The sequence below is a fragment of the Vipera berus genome, assembly GCF_964194415.1.
Source record: "Vipera berus genome assembly, chromosome: 4".
NCBI classification, from domain to species: domain Eukaryota; kingdom Metazoa; phylum Chordata; class Lepidosauria; order Squamata; family Viperidae; genus Vipera; species Vipera berus.
The window spans coordinates 56847672-56867119 of NC_138206.1; the positions used below are offsets into that span (position 1 = coordinate 56847672).

The 19448-nt window shown below is 36.6% G+C and overlaps 1 protein-coding gene across 1 annotated transcript in view; it reads right to left on the reverse strand.

The window, feature by feature from the left end:
• The window catches only part of DSCAM (DS cell adhesion molecule), a gene marked incomplete at both ends in the record, with an annotated part of 361720 nt that overhangs the window by 143809 nt on the left and 198463 nt on the right, over nucleotides 1-19448 (reverse strand). The window contains 5 exons of the mRNA XM_081327319.1: nucleotides 3092-3265; nucleotides 7244-7363; nucleotides 13464-13742; nucleotides 15736-16011; nucleotides 16951-17247. Of these exons, the coding sequence (XP_081183445.1) occupies nucleotides 3092-3265; nucleotides 7244-7363; nucleotides 13464-13742; nucleotides 15736-16011; nucleotides 16951-17247 (1146 nt within the window). The remainder of the gene's footprint in view (nucleotides 1-3091; nucleotides 3266-7243; nucleotides 7364-13463; nucleotides 13743-15735; nucleotides 16012-16950; nucleotides 17248-19448) is intronic.

Sequence of the window (19448 nt, forward strand, 5' to 3'; positions counted from 1 at the left end):
GTAGTTAATAGTTAACTTAAATCACAGAAAAGGGAAAGGACAGAGGATTTATTACATGACCAGAATGCAATTCAACAAGCTCAAGAGGTAAAGAAATGAGATTGCTTTCCTTGGATTCTCATACTACACAGATAGAACTGTTGCTTCACTCTCCTTAATAGGAGAGTCAGTTCTGATTTTAATCTGATCTCTTGTTTGACTGAGTCAAAAACATTTTAAAAAGTATTCAGAAGTAGATTTTATCATTTAATGCTAAAATTGTGGAGAACATGCTGCTATAAGCTCTTCAATCAAACAAGGGAAATACCTTTTGCAGATATGTATTAGTTTCAAATTCAAGCCATTTTCTCAAGCTATTATAATTTATTTCAACTTTCTTGTGATCTAAATTGTACTTCTTCACCCACATTTTTCTGTTGTTCTATCACAGGTAAAAATTTGTGCTGCAAGCTTCTAATTAGGGAGGAAATAGTGTGGGATGGGGGTAGGTGATCCAAGCAACTTATACAATATTCACAATTCATTTTGCAAGTTTAAATTCTGTATTTATTTCTAAGCTCACCACTCAGAAAAAGATGTCTATAGCACATTTCCTCCCCTGACTCATTCTGAGCATATGGAGAGGCTACTAGAAAGACACTCTGCAGACTAGACAAGCATATTATATTTGATTAATTAGCCTAGCACAGGGGTAGGCAACCTTGGCTCCTTTATGACTAGTGGACTTCAACGCCCAGAATTCCTGAGCCAACCATGCTGGCTCAGGAATTCTGGGAGTTGATGTCTACGAGTCATAAAAGAGCTGAAGTTGCCTACCCCTGGCCTAGCAGGATGCATTACACTGCAATGGAGCTTGAAGTTTGCCTCTGCTAAAATGCCTGTACCACAGGACTGGAGCAGATAAGCCAATAGTACAGTGTTTTTCAACCTTAGCAAGTATAAGATGTGTGGACTTCAACTCCCGGTGCTGGCTGGGGAATTCTGGGAGTTGAAGTCGACACATCTTGAACTCGCCAAGGTTGAAAAACACTACAATAGTTTCAGCTGATAAGAATGAAGGTGAAAAAGAATAAGAAACCCCACAAAAAGGCACAAGTGTGAATAAAATATTTCAACTATCCCACATAATGATTGCTTATTATTCTATATTAAGCATCAGTTAAATGTGTATACATTCTAGATAAAATATGTTCTGGCATTCAACTACTATAAACCATAACTGTCATACAAAATGTACAATGGGAACAGATAGAATGGGTACGCTGTTCAGAATTATTTTGGGTAGCTCCAAAATCTAAATTAATAAAGGACTAAATTTGTTAGTTGATGCTAGAAGCCTTTATTCGATTCAAAAGATAACTATCTCCTGAGAGATCTTTGCTCTGAGTTGATAAAAGATACTCTTTTATGACACATAAAACTGCATAGCTTATAATCAGACATAGCTGTCAACTAAGAGGAAGATGGAAGGTTGTTTTTATTTTTCTTTCTGAATGCCAAAAATAATGCATTTACTATCTATTCAGAGCTGCTTTTAACAATTGCTTTGGAAAAATCAGCATTATCCCAATTCTAAAAAATGCAGTAACTTATCTACTGCCTGGCATTACATTGTTCAGTTCAAGTTTAATTGGGAAAAATGGCTTGTGTTTTATAGTAAAAAGAAGTAAATTGGCACTTTTCTTTATCTTTATCTTTATTAGACTTATATACCGCCCTTCTCCCGTAAGACTCAGGGCGGTTTTCCAGATGTTTTAGATTACAATTTCCATTATGCCAACTGCGGGTAGTTGAACTTATGGAATCTGTAGCCCAAGCATCTGGAAGGCATGAAATTCTTTAGGGAAGAACGTACTTGGAGATGACGATTCTGTCATATAAATTAAAGCCTTTGTATATATAAATGAATACAATACAAAATCTAGCCACTGTCCTTTCTTTTTTTAATAATGTGAATTTAAGGGGGTTATAAAAGTCCTTTTTAAAAAGCCAAAATAAAAGCACATTAGCAAAAGCTTTTTTTAGTCTGTGTTCTTTCATTGCTTTGGTTATTAGCTGTACAACTTTCTCTACACCAAAGTGATTTGGTACACACACATATATATATATAGAAAGAGAGAGAGTGTGAGAGAGAGTGTAAATCATGGCTGGCAGATTGAATGTTGCATTTGTCGTGTCTTGTGAGCCCAGGGAAAATTGATTATACAGATTCTCCATTTGCAGAAATTCACTGTGGATTCATCACTAAAAGGGCAGCTTTTGATTAAAAATGTCCAATATTCATTCTGGGACATTTGGAGATTATTCAGCTGTTCTCACTTGGTTCCCCTTCCCCACTTTCTAAGCAAAGAAATCATTATTTAGGTAGTTCCTATTGTAACCACACCTGAACTTAAAAATTGGCAGAACAGAACTACAATTCTCTTCTGGCCTTGGTCCAAAAGACTTTATTCTTTGTTTCAGAACACCATTTAGGATTTTAGGCTTAAATACAAATCAAGAAGAAAGAAAAGAAAGAAAAGTCTTGGAAATTCTATGAAGTATAATTTCACCATATTTTGAATGATGATGTTCAGAAATTTAGTTGTTTACTTTGAATGACCTAGCAAATGCACAATTAAGAATGTATATTTGGGGCTAAAAATCACCACTTTCCAAAGCAACATAAATAAAACCTCATGATTCTGACTTGCAGAATATGGACGATATCACTGTCATTACAATAAAGTATGAAAGTCAACTGAAAGGTAAGCACCACCTATGAAGGCATTCTGAAGCTCTTTGTAATGATCTTTATTTAACCTCTGTCCAAGTTTAAACATATTTGCAACATGAAGATGCCTCACTGTACTCCAAAAATATAATGTTGAAGGAGCTCAATAACCTAACAGAAATGTTTTACAATGTCAACCCTTCCCTTTGCCCACTTAATCTTCCTCAACTAAATTGTAACCAAGTGATTCAGCTGCAGCAAGAAGCATGTGCAGGTGTGCCTTAGAATGAATGCAAAATATATATTTTTTTCAATTCAGGAGTTGAAAGCTATCCTTTTGCAATTCAATAGTCATTACTATCAGGAAGAAATTCTTACTTTTAACAGTGAGGTACATGGACTTGCTGACGTCAGCCCCCACATCATTGCTGACCTTGCAGAGGTAGTATCCACTATCTTCTTCCAGAACATGCTTGATCAACAAGGAGCCATTTGTCAGAAGCTGGATACGCCCATTCAAGGCAATTGGTTGGAATTGGGGAACTCCAGCACCTATTGGTATAATTAAAAAATAATAATAATCAGGAGGCAAGATGCCTGACAGTAGTAATTGATTTGATTGCTACTGGAACAAAATTGAAGTGACTTAGAAGTCATTTTAAGTATATGCACACATACAAGTACATAAATACATGTGAGATAGACAAAAGTTTTTTTTTAAAAAAACACTTCTGCAGTAATAATTGATATGGGAGGTAGACAAAGACACACTTCTAAAAATTACTTAGATTAAGAGCCATACTTGTAAATTTAGTAACTGGTAAAATATTCAAAGTTTTGCCTGGGATATCTAAAAGTGCATGCCAGGGTCATGATATTTAAATACACTTAGTCCTCAACTTATGACCATTCCTTCTATGACTGTTCAAAGTTACAATAGCATTGAATAAATGGCGCATGATAGGTTTTCATAATTGCCACTGTTGCAGTATCCTTCTGGGCTTGTGATCACGATTTCTGACATTCCCTTCCAGCTTCCCAAAAGCAAAGTCCATGGGAAAGCTGGCAGGATATCAAAAGTCACTGTCATGTGAGGATCTTGCTTAATGATAGCAACTGACACTGCCAGAATTGCCATCTCTAAGCAATGCAGCCATATGGCATTGCACTTTACAACCTCTTCACTTAGTAATTCTGGTCTCTAGTGCCATCATAAGCTGAAATAAATGTACCCTGCAACAATTAATAACTTGATCCATACATTTTGTCACCAACAGGAAGTATTGTAGCATGATATGTTACAAAGCGTGGGATATTTGCATATGTTTGCTTTTTGTTGATATTATTGAGGATTAATTGCACAATGTTGCCAGACTGGAATTTTCCCTTAATTGGAATATCCAGTTAGAAATAATTAAGTATTAGACATAACATTGCTCATAAACAGAAAAGTTTCCTTACATTATGGATAATAACTCAATAAATAAAATTATAATCTTAAACCCAGGAATTGCAATAGCACTTAGACTTATATACCATAGTGTTTTACAGCAGTCTCTGGACAGTTTACAATGACAGCATATTGCTCCCAACAATCTGGAACCTCATTTTACCAACCTCAGAAGGATGGAAGGCTGAGTCAAGCTTGAGTCCAGAACTTCAGGCTGTGGGGAGAGTTAGCCTGCAATACTGCTCATATAGAAAGAGGTATATGGGTTGTCCTTGACTTACGGACAGTCATGTAGCAACTGTTCAAAGTTACCTCTCTAGGGCTACTTATGACCTGGATGCAAAGTTCCAACAGCTGCCTACCCCCATGTTCATGTGATTGCTGTTTGGGCATTTGGCAACTGGCCCATATTTCAGAATCCCACGGGAACGTGACCACAATTTGCAATTTTTGCCAGAAACCAGCATTTACTTCCAGTTTCTGGCAAAAAATGCCCATTGTGGACAACGGATTCACTTAACAATCATGATGATTCACTTAATGACCACTGCAGAAAAGTTTTTAAAATTGGGCATGGTCACATGGTGACTTGGCACAACTTGTAACTGTAATTCTGGGCCCAATCATGTTTATAAGGTGAGCACTACCTGTACAAATGTTGTGTTCATCAAGTGGGAGTGCAAATGAGCTACAGCTTTAATGGTAGCATCCTGGTAATTAATTTGCCATGGAACAAAAGTATACCCCAGGTTACAGCTTTGGGAAGATAACAGAAGATTTTGTCTTCTTCCCATTGTAGTGTGGCACCAAAGTTATAATCAAAGCACAATGGAATAATTTCTGTTTGTCAAACAAGAGCCTAGCAGATACGATACTACACTATTCTAGAGGTCTATAATCTTTTCAAGTTAAAAGATACATGATACTTTTCAGTGCTGTGCCATGGGTCCAATCCCCAACATGAGTGGGCCAAGAGAAAGAGGTAGATAGCACTAAAATAAAAATAAATTGTCAGTTAATATGACTTTTACCCTATATACAGTATTTAATATTGTCCCACTTTAATTGCATAACAATTAGAAATTTGGGAGTAATTTGGATAGAAAGCTTTAGAGAAGCTTTAGGACTGCTGGAGTTATGTCCATCTGTTATATTCCCAGGGTATTCTTAGACTATGTCTATACATAGAGGATGATTTTTAAGAGGCTGTCTTGACTCCAGAATGACTCTGACTAGCTTACGTTTAAAAATAGAAAAGTAATAAAAAGAAGAAGCAAAGTGTCCCAACAAACAGCAAACAAACAACCAGAGCTCCACAATAATTCTGCCATTAGGGAGAATAAGTACTTTCAGCCACTTTGGGACTAGATTTGGAACTGATCTCACAATATTGGCTTGTTTCAGAAGCTGCGTCAAATTATTCTGTGGTGCTCTAGTTTATTTGAAACCAGCAGTGTTGATATTTTTCTCTGAACTGTGGTGAATTTGATGAGCTTGTGGGTAGTCTATTTTCACATTCACAGGACCTCTTGCCTCACCTCTATTCCAGTTCTCAAGCTGGCTATTGTTATTCCCTTCCCAGGCATTTATACACATAAAGGCTCAGATTCTCCTTCTGGAGCCTAACTGCTCCACAATTTTAAAAGTATCTCCTCCATTCTGATAGGCATTGCAAAATGCAACCAAGGTTAGAAGGTTGCCTGCTTGAAGAAATGCTGACATTTTATCATTCTACTTCTAACACCACAAAATATTTTAAATGCAAGATGGGATGGTAATTTGGCAGTTGGAAAGCCTTTGTGTGCTTTTAGCAAATACCCAAATACATGAACTAGATAATGTGGAGATACAGATGTTTGTTTTGTTTCTGTGTAGAGTAGGGTGGAGGAGAATAATGGTAGCTCACAAGTCAAGGAACTGATCGATACGCAAAACACTCCTCCTGTTAAACTGATTGTTTCCTATATTTCAAGGTCAGCAAAAGTGAGGAATACTGAAGAAAGGGTTAAACTTTCTATCTGGACCAGATGTACATTCATAAATGAAAGGGGACTACTCAGTAGCATATGTACAACTCTTCTATACAATATTTGGATTTGTGATAATCTTCAGAACGTTTACACTATAGATAATCCTTGGCTTACAATAGCAATTGGGGCTGGAATTGCTGTCGTTAAGCAATGTAGTTGTAAAGTACAATGTCACATGACTGCATCACTTGCAATGGCAACTATGAAAACCTATCATCCGCCATTTATTCAATGCCATTGTAACTTTGAACAGTCATTGAAGGAATGGTCATAAGTTGAGGACTAAGTGTTGCCCTCCTTAAACAAAGACCATGTGGGTGGTTAAGCAAGGATACATAAGACTGCAACTTTTGACTTTCTGATGGTTTTCCTATTGACTTTGTAGGAAGCTGACAGGGAAATTGCAATTGGAAATTGCAATAATGTGGCCATAGTTGACTGCAATGGCATAGTCATAACTGGACACCAAGCATCTCAATTGTGATCACATGACCAAGGATGCTGCAACAGCCAGAACTATAAGGACCCTTCATAAGCATCATTCATTTAGTGCTGGTATAATTTTTAATGGTTGTAACCCAAAGGCTACCTATAACAAGAACTGATATCATCTCCCTTATTTTATTTGATTACATTATTTTATTACGTGAAGAGAAATAATAGGTATTGTCAAACCCCTAGGCAACATTAAGAAAAAAAACTGAACTGATTTTTGAATAAGGTATCTTTAACATTAGTCTTGGAGTATCTTGGAAACCACAAGAAAAGTTTTCATCCCTCATTTATAGTGAGACTCTTTGAATCTCTTTGAATGATTTGAAATGCTTCTTCTTAATCTTCTTGCTACTAGGGTGGTGTTTCCATTTATAAAATAAGCTGCTAACAAACTACCCTTCTAGCTTTTGATTATGTTTATCCTGCCTCCATTACTTTTTCAGCCTCCCTACAATCTGACACAGCTGCAATATTAACAAAATGAACATTGCATAATAAATGCACAATACATTTTCAAATTACACCGTAATCAGTATCGTTAGAGGATAGAAATACCTTTGGAGTACTTCCAGAAAATGGTAGGAACAGGATAGCCTTCTGCAGAGCAGTTAAGGATCACAGCTTTTCCATAAATCCCATCTTGATCAATTGGTTGAACCACAAATCTGGGGGGAACTAAAAGGAAACAAAGAAAGTAGGATATAATCAGGTTATCACTTTAGCTATAATTAGACCATTTAACCATGATATTTTTAAAATAATTTCTATTGATCCACAATCCAAACATTGTTTGGCAAATGATATTAGAAACACATCTGGCAATAAAAAGTCTGATAATACGAACTGCCATACTTAGTGGAATGCATTAATGTCCAAATTAAATAATATTTACACCTAATATTTCCACAGGTCTTTGGTATAGCAAGGGAGGGAATCAATGGTGTTTATTATAATTAATTCTGTGGCTTCTTATTAAACTTTTTGTACAATGATTTCTATTTTTTTTAATCTAAGAATGTGGCCTCCTGTTTGCAGCAATCAGTGCTCTGGCTTCCATCTCCATCTTTCTTTAGTTGGTTACCATAGATATAGCAAAAACATATAAACGTTTTACTTTGGGGCATTTAATTCTTCAGATCATAACAGGGTGTAGGACATAGCTGTAGTTGAGATGTTAAAATACCAAGTTACTGTCTCAACAGAACTGCAAATTTTAAATAGTTGAATTTGCAGTATCCTTAAATACCCATATACAGTAGTGACTAATAAACCATAAAGGCTTATGGTAGTTTTGTGTATAAATGCAGAAAACAATTTTCAAGTGCTTTTATACATACAGATTGATTCTTTAAAAAGAGAGCAAATTAATATCTTGAAGAGAGAATATGGTATGTTCTTGCTGAACTGATTTTCTGTCTCCACTGAAATCAGGGAAACAATTTTGGATGAACAGGAGGAAGATCGTTTATTTTTGCAATGGAGCTATTGCAAGAGTGCAATAAATTAATGAACCAAGACTACCTTTTTATAAAGCTACCATTAGTATTTTTTGATTACATGATCAAATTTATCATTGTCTTGGACAGGAGGTTTTCTTACCCTCATTTTCTCTGGGGTTTCTCTGGAAAGATTAAAATGCGTATATGGTAAGTGATTCTATTTAGAATAAAATGTTTGTTTTTTGTTGTTGAAATACTAGTATCATGTATTGGGGTATTGCAAATCTAAATTAATAAAAGAAATTCCATTATTCAAAACAAGTTTTATAAAATGTTAGCACAAGTGAGATGTCACTTTTGCTGGTTTAAGAAAACTCTTGTTATAAATTATTTGTCATGAGCCAGCTATAAGAAATTTGGCTGATCTCAAAAAGCTAACCAGAGTTGGATTTGGTTTATATTAAAATGAGAGTCCACCAAGAAAAGAAAAAAAGGACACTGGGTTTCCAAAGGCAGCAATAGGAAACGACTTCTTCAATGCTGACATGGAGAAAGCCAGGATATCTTAAGCAAAATTTGTGGTGGCCACATGATGGAAGGAAAATTTCTGGCTGAGCTTTAGGGGCATGGAAAGTGCTTGGAAGGACGCATGGACTGGTTTTCCGTGCTTTCTTCTCAAACAAGCATTTATACTTGTAAATTGCCTCTTAGATACAAATGTATATTTTCTTAGGACCATGTGGTTACCATACCATACACAATTTCTTTAAAGAGATATCGACATGTGCAACATCTTATCTGCTCCAAGGCACTTCTTCAGCTTTGAATCTGAAGCACAGTACATCCCTATTAAACTTGAAGGACACTCTTTGGGACAAAAGGAATACCTCTGCCATTTCTTCCTCTTTGGAATGGATGTGGTTTTTTTTTTTCCAGGAGGCATTATTCCAGTGTATTTTATTTCCACAGAAAAGTTTTTCAGCCATGTAATAAGCAAACCCTTGTACGTTTCATGGTTTATCTGCAGCCTACTACCTAGTTCAACTATTGTCGCTTCACTTCCCCTTCAAAATATTTTGCCTATAATTTAAGATCAGAGTACTGTAAAAGACCACTTGACTATTTTAGATTTTTTAACAAGGGAAGGAGGTGGAAACAGCAGAAATATTAAAAAATCAGGGCAAATCTTATACCCAGATCAACAATGCTCTTTCCTTTCATCTTTATTTATTTATTTATTTAGTTATATTTATATACCACCCTATTCCCTGAGGACTCAGGGCGGTTTACAGGGAATTAAAAATCCAAAATACAAAAATTAAGAACCAAATTAAAAAATATTAAATTGACCCTGTAGTCAGTTAAAAAGAACCCCAAATTAAAATTTCTCCTCAGTCTGGGCCCGAGAGCTCAAAGAGCCAGGTCTTCAGGCCCCGGCGGAATGATCGGAGGTCGGGGGCAGTTCTCAGCTCCACCTCTTAACCCCCTCCATCTTAACCCCCTCCTATGACTCACTGACCAATCAGAACTGTTTTGGGAGCAAGGGGCCTTTGACACAGAATTGATGGCCTTCCAGAGCTGTGTCAACTATTTGCCATTGAGGTCTTTTGATTCATGTCCCATGTCAAAATGGCTTTAGAGAGCAGTGCCCAGCAAATAGTCATAGATTCATTAGCAAATGGGAACTTGAGCAAATCCCTACCCTTGATTATGTTACTGCCAGCACTGCCATTAAGTCATTGTAGGTTGTCTTCTTGGCAATATTTGTGTAAGGAGAAGCAGAACAATTTCACTTTCAAACCAGAATAACTAAATATAACTCATGGCAGTCTAAGTTACAGGCTGGAGATGACACAAAGGGGATGTCATGAGAACAATCTGCCTGATAAAAGTTATTTTTAACAATGCTTCCCTGTTACACTTCGAGAAACCATTGATATAATAGGTTTTTTTTTAAAAAATGTAACTATTTAAAAGCACTTTGGTTAGCCATATCTTTCATAAATGTACATATTTTTGTTTGAATCTTTGAATGCAGAATGGAGTAGACATTAGTAAACTTAATCCCTCCTTTTGCTTCTTTACCATTACTAAGTCCATTTTAATGGACTCTAGTATTTTGCTCCCATTGGAATGTATCAGAAACTTCCCTTATTTCTAAAATATACATGTGAAAGAAGTTTATGCTCCATGAATATGGATTAGTCTGCTTATTCTATTTCCCCTTTTACTGCACTTTGGGAATTTGGTTTCTAATGACAAATACATGAAGTGGAATATTTCACAAGTTTATTTCAGTACTGCTGTTTAATTATTTAATGTCCTCAAGATTAAATGCTGTCAAGGTGTTAATTTAATAGCTAAACAGCTTATGTAATAATGTAATGTAATGTAATGTAACATGGATGATGCAATGATAGGAATGACTCAGCAGAAGTCTGTGTCCCTTTAAGAGCCTGAATATAAAAGGGAAGGCTTTTGCTGGAGTATCTCTCTCTCTTGTCCGTTTCCCACTGTAACTGCTGTGTGTTGGAGTTTGCTGTATTATCACATCTATGTATTTTGTTCCTAGTGTATATTGTAGATAGTGTAAGATAAACCACCATTTGATACAAACCACTGTTTACTATATTTACTTCTAGGTTATCTCAGCCCAATAAGACTGTGCACGCTGTGACAAATGCCAACTTAATTTTTACATGACACCTTTTCCTTACCTTTATAAGATATTCAGAACTGTTTGTCAGGCTCTCTAGCTCAGACTCAGCAGTACCTATTTTGATGCATCATGGCTAGATAACAATTATTGTTGCATATTAAATGCAGACACCTCGTGGTAAGAAATGTTTGCCTTTATCAATGTAAGTGCATGGTCCTGTCTTCTACTCATTGCAGTTTAAATCTGGTACTTCTTTGATCTGATTTTTCTCACAAATTTTTGGTTTTGTTGTTTGTCTGTTGGCGTAAAAGGCATCCTGCTTTGGAAAAATCTAACTCCCAATGTACCTTCTACACCAGGGGTGTCAAACTCAATTTCATTGAGGGCCACATCAGCATTGCGTTTGCCCTCAGGGGGCTGGGTGGGTATGGCCTGTGTGGGCGTGGCCTACTGGGTGGGCATGGCTAAAGTGCTTAAGGCCTACTGGGTGGGCATGGCCAGCTCTACATCGTTTGCATCAAGGGAGCCTATGGGGGCCTGGGCAGGAGTGGGACAGATCTGAGGGTCTCTGGCAGGAGAAGGGTCTCTGGGCCAGGGCCAAGGCGGTGGGGGCCATTCCCTCACTGTTTCCAGGATGGCTTCGTGGGCCTCATGAAACCACTTTGCGGGCCGGATCTGGCCCCTGGGCCTTGTGTTTGACATGTCTGTTCTACACTCAGGAATACTTTTCACTGGATATTTAATTATCAGATAACGTAAAATATCCAAGAAGTACAATAGGAAAAGCTTATTTCCATTATACATGTTTTAAAAGTAAACAATAGAGATAGCCTTATTCAAGTTATATTTCATTTATTTATGTAAAATAAATATGCTAAGCATTGTATTAATTTATTGATTCCAGCAATCTAGTGACCTCATGTCAACAGATTGCTTAGTTATTTCCCCAAAAAACAGCAGTAGCGTAAGATAAATCTGACATTGTTTATTACTTCCATCATTAGCTATGCTTTTCCCAGTTGCATGCCTGCATTTATTTATGCATAAATAAATAAATAATAAATCTAGTACAAAACAATTTGTTTAGACATTTTCTTCAAATACATCTTTCTCATAAAAAAGTCACAAAATTATTTTATAATACTATATTTGTATTTTAGTTAAACATTTTGCCCTATTATTTATTTTAATTATTTTTCAAACATTCTCATTTTTACAAAGCTTAAAATATTCCTTAATTAATCCACATCCTATATTAAACTAAATGTTTGTAAGACCTACATAGTAAGGTGTTATTTGAAATTTAGTTCAAAACGTTTAAGAGTTACTTGAATGGGTAGTCCTCGACTCAAGTCTCTAAGCAATATAATCATCAGTGAGTCATCGTCGGAACCCAATTTTACAATCTTTTTTTGCTGGAGTTGTTAAGTGAATCTGGCTTTCCCATTGATTTTGTTTATTGGAAGCTGGCTGTGAAGGTCACAATAGTGATCACATGTCCCGAGGACACTGCAACTGTTGTAAACACATGCCTGTTGCCAATTGCAATCCTGTGGCTGTGGGGATGCTGCAATGGTCATAAGTGTGAGAACTAGCCATAAGTAACATTTTTCAGCCCCATTGTAACTTCAAGCAATTGCTAAATGAATGGTTATAAGTCAAGGACACCTACACTCCTGCCTTCTGGAATGGAATTCATTTCCATTGTGGATTTTTTTTTTAAAGCAGAAATGTTATGTACCGCTCAAGCAAATTCTGCTGCAATAGAGACAGCAACAATAAGTGCTTTCTATTTATTTATTTATTTTTATTTATTTTAATTCCATTTGTATCCCACCCTTCTCCGAAGACTCAGGGCGGCTTACAAGCTTAGCAGTAGCCTATGGCTAGCTATTTTCCGCAGAAGCTTCATAATCATCAGAATATATTCATGACATTTACATAACTGTCCATGTACTGTATATTTGGGAAGGTTTTCTACAAATTAAGTCAGGGTTAAGTTGAATTTAAATAAAGCATACATATGAAAAGTTGCATAGAAAAACATGTATTACCGATAGTCATGGAAGTTGCTTATGAAAATATGTACATAACAGCGACTGCATTTTTGTGGATTTGTTTAAAATAAATTATTAGTTATAAAAAAGACAGAAGAGCAGGATAATACCTACTGACTGGTAGTGCTAGGAGCCTCTGTCTGGACGCACCTGGATTTGACTCACAGGGCTGCCAGTTGAGAAACATCACCATAGCATCACAGTGATAGGAGACACCTTCTTAGTAGCTGAACAACTGATATTTCCAAAACATAAGGCAAGACAGTAATAATCCTTTATTGTAGCAGAATTATACAGCTTGCTTATCAATTAGCATAATTTGTTATTAAAAATGGACAGGCTCAAAGCTAAAATAATCTAATCATATTTCAAATTCTTTCAACTCACTCTAAGGTTTTCTGTATATTAAAACTTGCAGCTTCCAAGGGTAAGAACAGACATTTCCTGACCATTGATTCCATTCACTTGTAACATGTTCAGACAAAAGAAATGTGCTATTATTGTGGGGCATGTGAGAAGACAAAAGAGCAATTATTGTACACTCTAGTAGCATTTAGTTCCCATCACAACTGGTGTTTGATAATATTTTTTGATGATACTATTGCCACCATTATATTTACCTCTAACAATTAATTGGCTTTGGTGCTCCACAGCTGCTGCATCATTTCTTGCTATACAGGTATAGTTTCCATTGTGCATAAGGGAAAGATTAGAAATCCGTAAGGAGCTGGTGAAGTCAATGTTGTCAATGGTCACCCCAAGACTGGCTGGAATTGGCCTACCGTCCTTCTGCCAGGTGATTGTAATAGGCAAGTCCCCTGAGACCACAACGCATGGAATGAAGACTCTCTGGCCAATAGAGAACCTCGGAAATTCAAAGGGCTGGATAAAAGGTGGCACTGGAAGAAAACGGAGCAAATATGTTGCTCAAAAAAGTGGGAACTATAAAAATTATCCAAAGAAAATATTTCATCTGCAAGACAACTAGCATGCATTAGGTGAAGCCATAACAAATAATTATTAATTGTCAAATCTTTACCAATAAAATGCTGGTGTAGGAGGAACCATAAATTCTCAGGCTAGACAGGACTTTTGTATAAACACATCTCATCTGTCAAAGACCTTTAAACAAACTAGCAAGAAGCTTACCTCACAAAGCGAAAAGGCAACACTCCGAGCTCTCTGCTCTGTTAAGGCTTCTTCTATTTTTTAATTTTTGCCTGCAATAAAAATTCTAATCTAGCTGATCTGGGTCTGAGGGGTTTCTGCCCTATTAAGCTAATGGTTGAATAAGTGGTTCTGTGTATCAGTGCAAAGTGTTAACTTTTTTGAGTCAAGATTTCAGTTAGGACATTTAGTGATTGATAAGTATGAAGGGCACTGTCTAGAAAAAGTTGATTAAAAATCAAATAAATCATAGGTAGATTTTCAAAATTGTTCACAACATAGTATGAATACAAACTTTAGCAATTATTTTTGAGGTCAGAATTTCTACAACCGGCCAAGCAGGTCCTAAGACCTTTTGACAATAAGACTTGCTGCACAGCAGTTATCTGTATGCTGTGATAGCAGTAGCTCTTAGGACTGGTACTTTTCAAAGCTCTCATGACTGAAAATTCTTGCTGGAGATGGCATGCAAACTGGAAATGCCAAGTTACATTTAACAGCTGTATTATATTTGTTTTTGACAGACAACTACAGTATGGGAAACCAATGAAGGAGACTTTCAGGACTTATTGCGGAGGTCACCATGCAACGTCTAGAAGCCATAACACTTCCACAAATACAGCCGAAAATATGGATCAGATATGTAGACAACACCTTCACCATAATAAAAAGGACCAATTAGAGAACACCTACAAAACCATCAACAACATGTTGAAAGGAATCCAGTTTACTAGAGAAGAAGAAAACAACAACTCACTACCCTTCCTCGACATCCTGATCAGCAGAGACCACAATGGTAAACTCGAAATGCAAGTCTACTGAAAAACCACCCATACTAACCAGGTGCTCCACTACCAAAGCAACAACCCAACCTCCCACAAGACAAGCTGTATAAGGACTTTATTTAAACAAGCCCAAACATATTGCAGCAACCCAGAACAGCAGAAAAAGGAAATAGAGCATCTATACAACACATTCCAACAAAATGGATACCCACACAACTTCATCAAAACATTCTTGACCACTCAACCCAACACAGCACAACCAACATAAACCCTAAAAAGAATTACACTGCCATACATCAAGAATCTCTCAGAAACCGCAGACTACTCCAACCACATGGAATCAGCACAGCACACAAGCCAACTAAAGCCCTTCAAAATATCCTAAGCAAACCAAAGACCCAGCTACCCCAGAAGAAAAAAACAGGAGTCATTTAACATACTGTGTAAGAACTGCAATAACCACTTTGTAGGACAAACAGGTAGAAGACTGGCAGAACGTATCCATGAACACCAACTGGCAATTAAAAGGCACAACGAAAATTCTTTAATTTCACAACATATAGACAAACTGAACCATAGCTTTGATTAGGAAAAACTGATATTCCTAGACCAGGCCAAATCCAAAAATGCCAGGGAATTTCTAGAAGCCTGGAAGTCTGACAAATCAGCCATCAATAGACACTTAGACATTAACAACATCTATAGACTATGCAAAAGAGACAATCAACTAGCCCGAAAGAGAAAAAGACTCCAGCACCTTTCCACCAGTAATCCGTGCTCAGATCAGCGTAGATTAGCTCCAAGGTCAACTTCAGACCAACAATAAAGTTCATAGACATATACATTCAAATACCTGTAAGCAAGACCATAATCTAGGATAGATGCTTATCACCTTCATTCCCAATTTCACAAGCATTTTTAAATTACATGTATGTTTTACCTTTTACTGTCACATGTACACTCTGGCTAGTGGAGAGTTGAGGCTGAACTAGAACATTGCATGTGTATTCTCCCTCATCCACCTCCTTCTGCACATCTGAGAGCTTCAGTGTTCCATTGTTTTCAAATGCTACTTGACGATGATTAAAAGGGAGCAGATTAGAATTCTTGTACCACTTGATTGAGTAATAAGGGTAACCAATGACACGACAGTGAATGAAGGTATCCCGCCCTGCTATTGCTGTAATATTTTTCATTGGCCGAATGCTGGCTGGTCCTGTAAAGATAAAAGCAAGCTCTTGAAAATAATTTAGAGGTATAATTAGTTAAGAAAATATTGTTTTCTTTTAAATATATAATTCTTTTAGATCCTGAAAACTGCAGCTTACTACAGTTCCTTCCTAACTTTTAACTTCACAGAGCAACATAAGGGGTTCTTCCTACGTGTTTTACACGTTTCAATTTTTCTAATCCTACAATAGCCATATTAATTAATTAATCAAGCTACACATTTGGATCACTAAACCATTATGATAAAAATCTATGTTGAATTACAAATTAAAAGCTAGTGAAATTTCAGTTAATGCCAGATAAGACAAGACAGAAGGGAACAGTAGCCTGATATTTCTAAAATTGGGGTGAATAGTTACTGTTTCTAACCTTTTATATTCCAGAGGTTTCGGCTGAAAATTTATTTCACCCTCAGTCAGCAGCTCAATGAGTGTGGGTATTCTAAGTGAAGAGGTGTGCTCTGATACATCTGTCAGGATGAGGACTGAATTACAGATATAAGCTGCAATATTCTAAACCTGGATACTTACAATGAATGTTAAGTTCTTAAAAGAAAAAAAGTCATGCAAGCAAAACAAGTTCTACAGTAAGTTAAAAATAGCTGAATTGATTAGTACGTGTAACATACATTCGTAGCATTTGTTGTGCTTATTTTGTATAATGGGCTGTCAGTGTAATCTGACACACATTTACTCAGAAGCAAGCCCTATCAATGATGCTTACTCTGAAGAAGCTGTCCTTAGCATTATAGTCTTAAACCATTATTCCTACATGGGGGAAAATAGAGATAGCATTGGACCAAAAAATCTTAGCATTCCATAGAAAAGTTCATATACTGTATGCATTTATGTTTCATTTTACTGTAATGAGGTTTATTTTTTATTTTTTTATTTTATTTTTTTGGAGAAGCTGATTTGACAAGCACCTCTTACGTTTATTCGAGCCTGGTAGAGGACGACTCCAGCTGAGTTGTTGGCAGTACAACGATATACTCCGCCATCTCGGACCTGAGTACTGGAGATGTTTAGGTAGCTGACCACATTCCCCTCAGAGGTGATGATCTGACTAATACGGTGGTTCCCATCTTTAATTATGGGATTTTCATCCAAAGTCCAGGTGATTGTAGGAAGGGGAGTTCCCTTTACATTGCACATCAAAGATACACCTTCTCCAGGGCTTACCACTTTCTCACTGAAGGCTGAAATTATTTTAGGAGTTCCATCTGTAGAAGGAAAGGTATCTAAGTTAAAAACAGAAGATACATGAGACCGTTTACCACAAAAGGGTTAATCTCTTTAGCTCCTTTAAAAAAAAGCAGAAGAAGCCAAATAAATGTTGGTTTCAAAAAGTAGCACAATTAGTTTTCATTCTGACCCATATTTATTGCTTGGAAAAAAATCACTTGTGTTTTTTCCCCTTGCCATTTTATATTAATATTATTGCTTTCAGTCAATTAGGCTAATTATAAATTTATTCTGGGCTAGAGTAGAGGTTAACCCAGTGAAATAAACTAGGAAGGTGACTTTTTTTAATGTACCAAAGTTAACTTAGCAAAATTTAACAAAAGTAGAACTCAGTATATCCTGTCTCAACCCATGCACAAGATCTTACAGAAGTTATCACATGTCTATAAATCATATACATAAATATATAACTGTGGCAGTTTGTTTATCTCAACTATTTCTTTAAACTCCTCATCAGGGGACTGTGAGTGACAAGTGCTTTAAGTCCTAACATTAAATGTGTGTGTATGCACTTGTATTTAGCAGACTGTTCTCCTACAAGAAATAAGTGTTTAACAGAATAGCTGGGAAGAACAGGAAGAAGGGGCAAGACCAGAAACTTCAGATTGGTAGAAGTATGTCCAGAAAATATTCTTTACTCTGAATGAGTTTAATTCTTTAGGGACAGAAGAACTGCATCAGGAATACTGAGGAACATATTGATGAATATGATAAACTTTTATATATTATCTTTGAGGAATCCTGGAGAAGGGTGAAGTGCAGAAAATATCAGAAAATCCTGTTTTCAGATGGGGACAAAAAAGGATGTAAAGGACTTACTAATCATGGTAGCACTTTGATAGCAACCCTTCTTCATTTCATGTGTTTGCTGTTTTCAAATAGCATAATTTGTATTTATGCACTGAGCCCCTGGCTGGATTTAATGGCTATAATGGCCTTTCCCATATTTTCTATTTTCAGTACTTGATGGAGAAATTTTGAAAATCAACGAATCAGTAAAATGAAATGAAAATTCCACCCAAACGTAACTTGTTCAGTTCCCACTAGCACCAAATGTGTGACTGGCTTATAAGAAAGCTGTGAGCTCTAACCCCTGACATTAATCTGAACAGGCATGTGTCCGTAAATATATAAAGTTGCAGTGTTCTCTTATTGAATCTAGTATGTACACCTGTCAACCAAACACACACCTCTAACCAATCTGAAGTAAAGACAGATGACACATCAGCATTTAGGAATTAGGACTGGTTTAGTTATTTTAAAGAAACCTTCGATATTTTCCCCTCCTGAGACTTCCAAACAAAAGAGTAAAACTCATGTTGACCAGCTCATGATTCCTTTTTCATGATAGCTATAGCCACATATATTTTAGAGGTAAAAGATTATTATGAGATATGAACAAATTCTATTTGCAAGAGTTTGTTTAAATTCTGTTTGCACTGCTATTTATACCACCAGGTCCATCAGTGTTTTGGAAAGGAGGCTACAGTTTGTGTACAGATCTGTGAACATCTAGAAACAAATAAAGTTGTAACTAGTAGTCAACATGGGTTGGTTAAAAACAGATCATGACAAACCAATCTTATTTCATTCTTTGACAAAGTGACTAAATTAGACCAGCAAAATTCTGTGGACATAGTATATTTAGACTTCAGCAAGGCATTTGATAAAGTAGATCACAACCTACTTCTTGGTAAGCTAGAAAAATGTGGGGTAGACAACATCACCACCACATGGATTGGTAACTGGCTGACAAACTGTACTCAGTGAGTAGTCCTTAATGGTACTCCATCTACATGGAGGGAAGTAAGCCGTGGGGTACCACAAGGTTCTGTCCTAGGCCCAGTACTCTTCAATATCTTCATAAATGACTTAGATGAGGGAATAGATGACACTAAGCTGGCAGGAATAGCCAACACTCCAGAAGACAAGCTCAGAATCCAAAAAGATCTTGAAAGACTTGAACAATGGGCCCTATCTAACAAAATGATATTTAATGTGGACAAAAGCAAGGTTTTACACCTGGGCAGGAAAAAAAAACCAAAGGTAGAAGTACAGATTAGGTGAAACCTGGCTCAAAAACAGTAACTGTGAGGGGGACCTTGGAGTCCAAGTGGTCAATCATTTAAACATGAGCCAGCAGTGTGCAGCAGCAGCCAAAAAAGCTAATACAATCCTT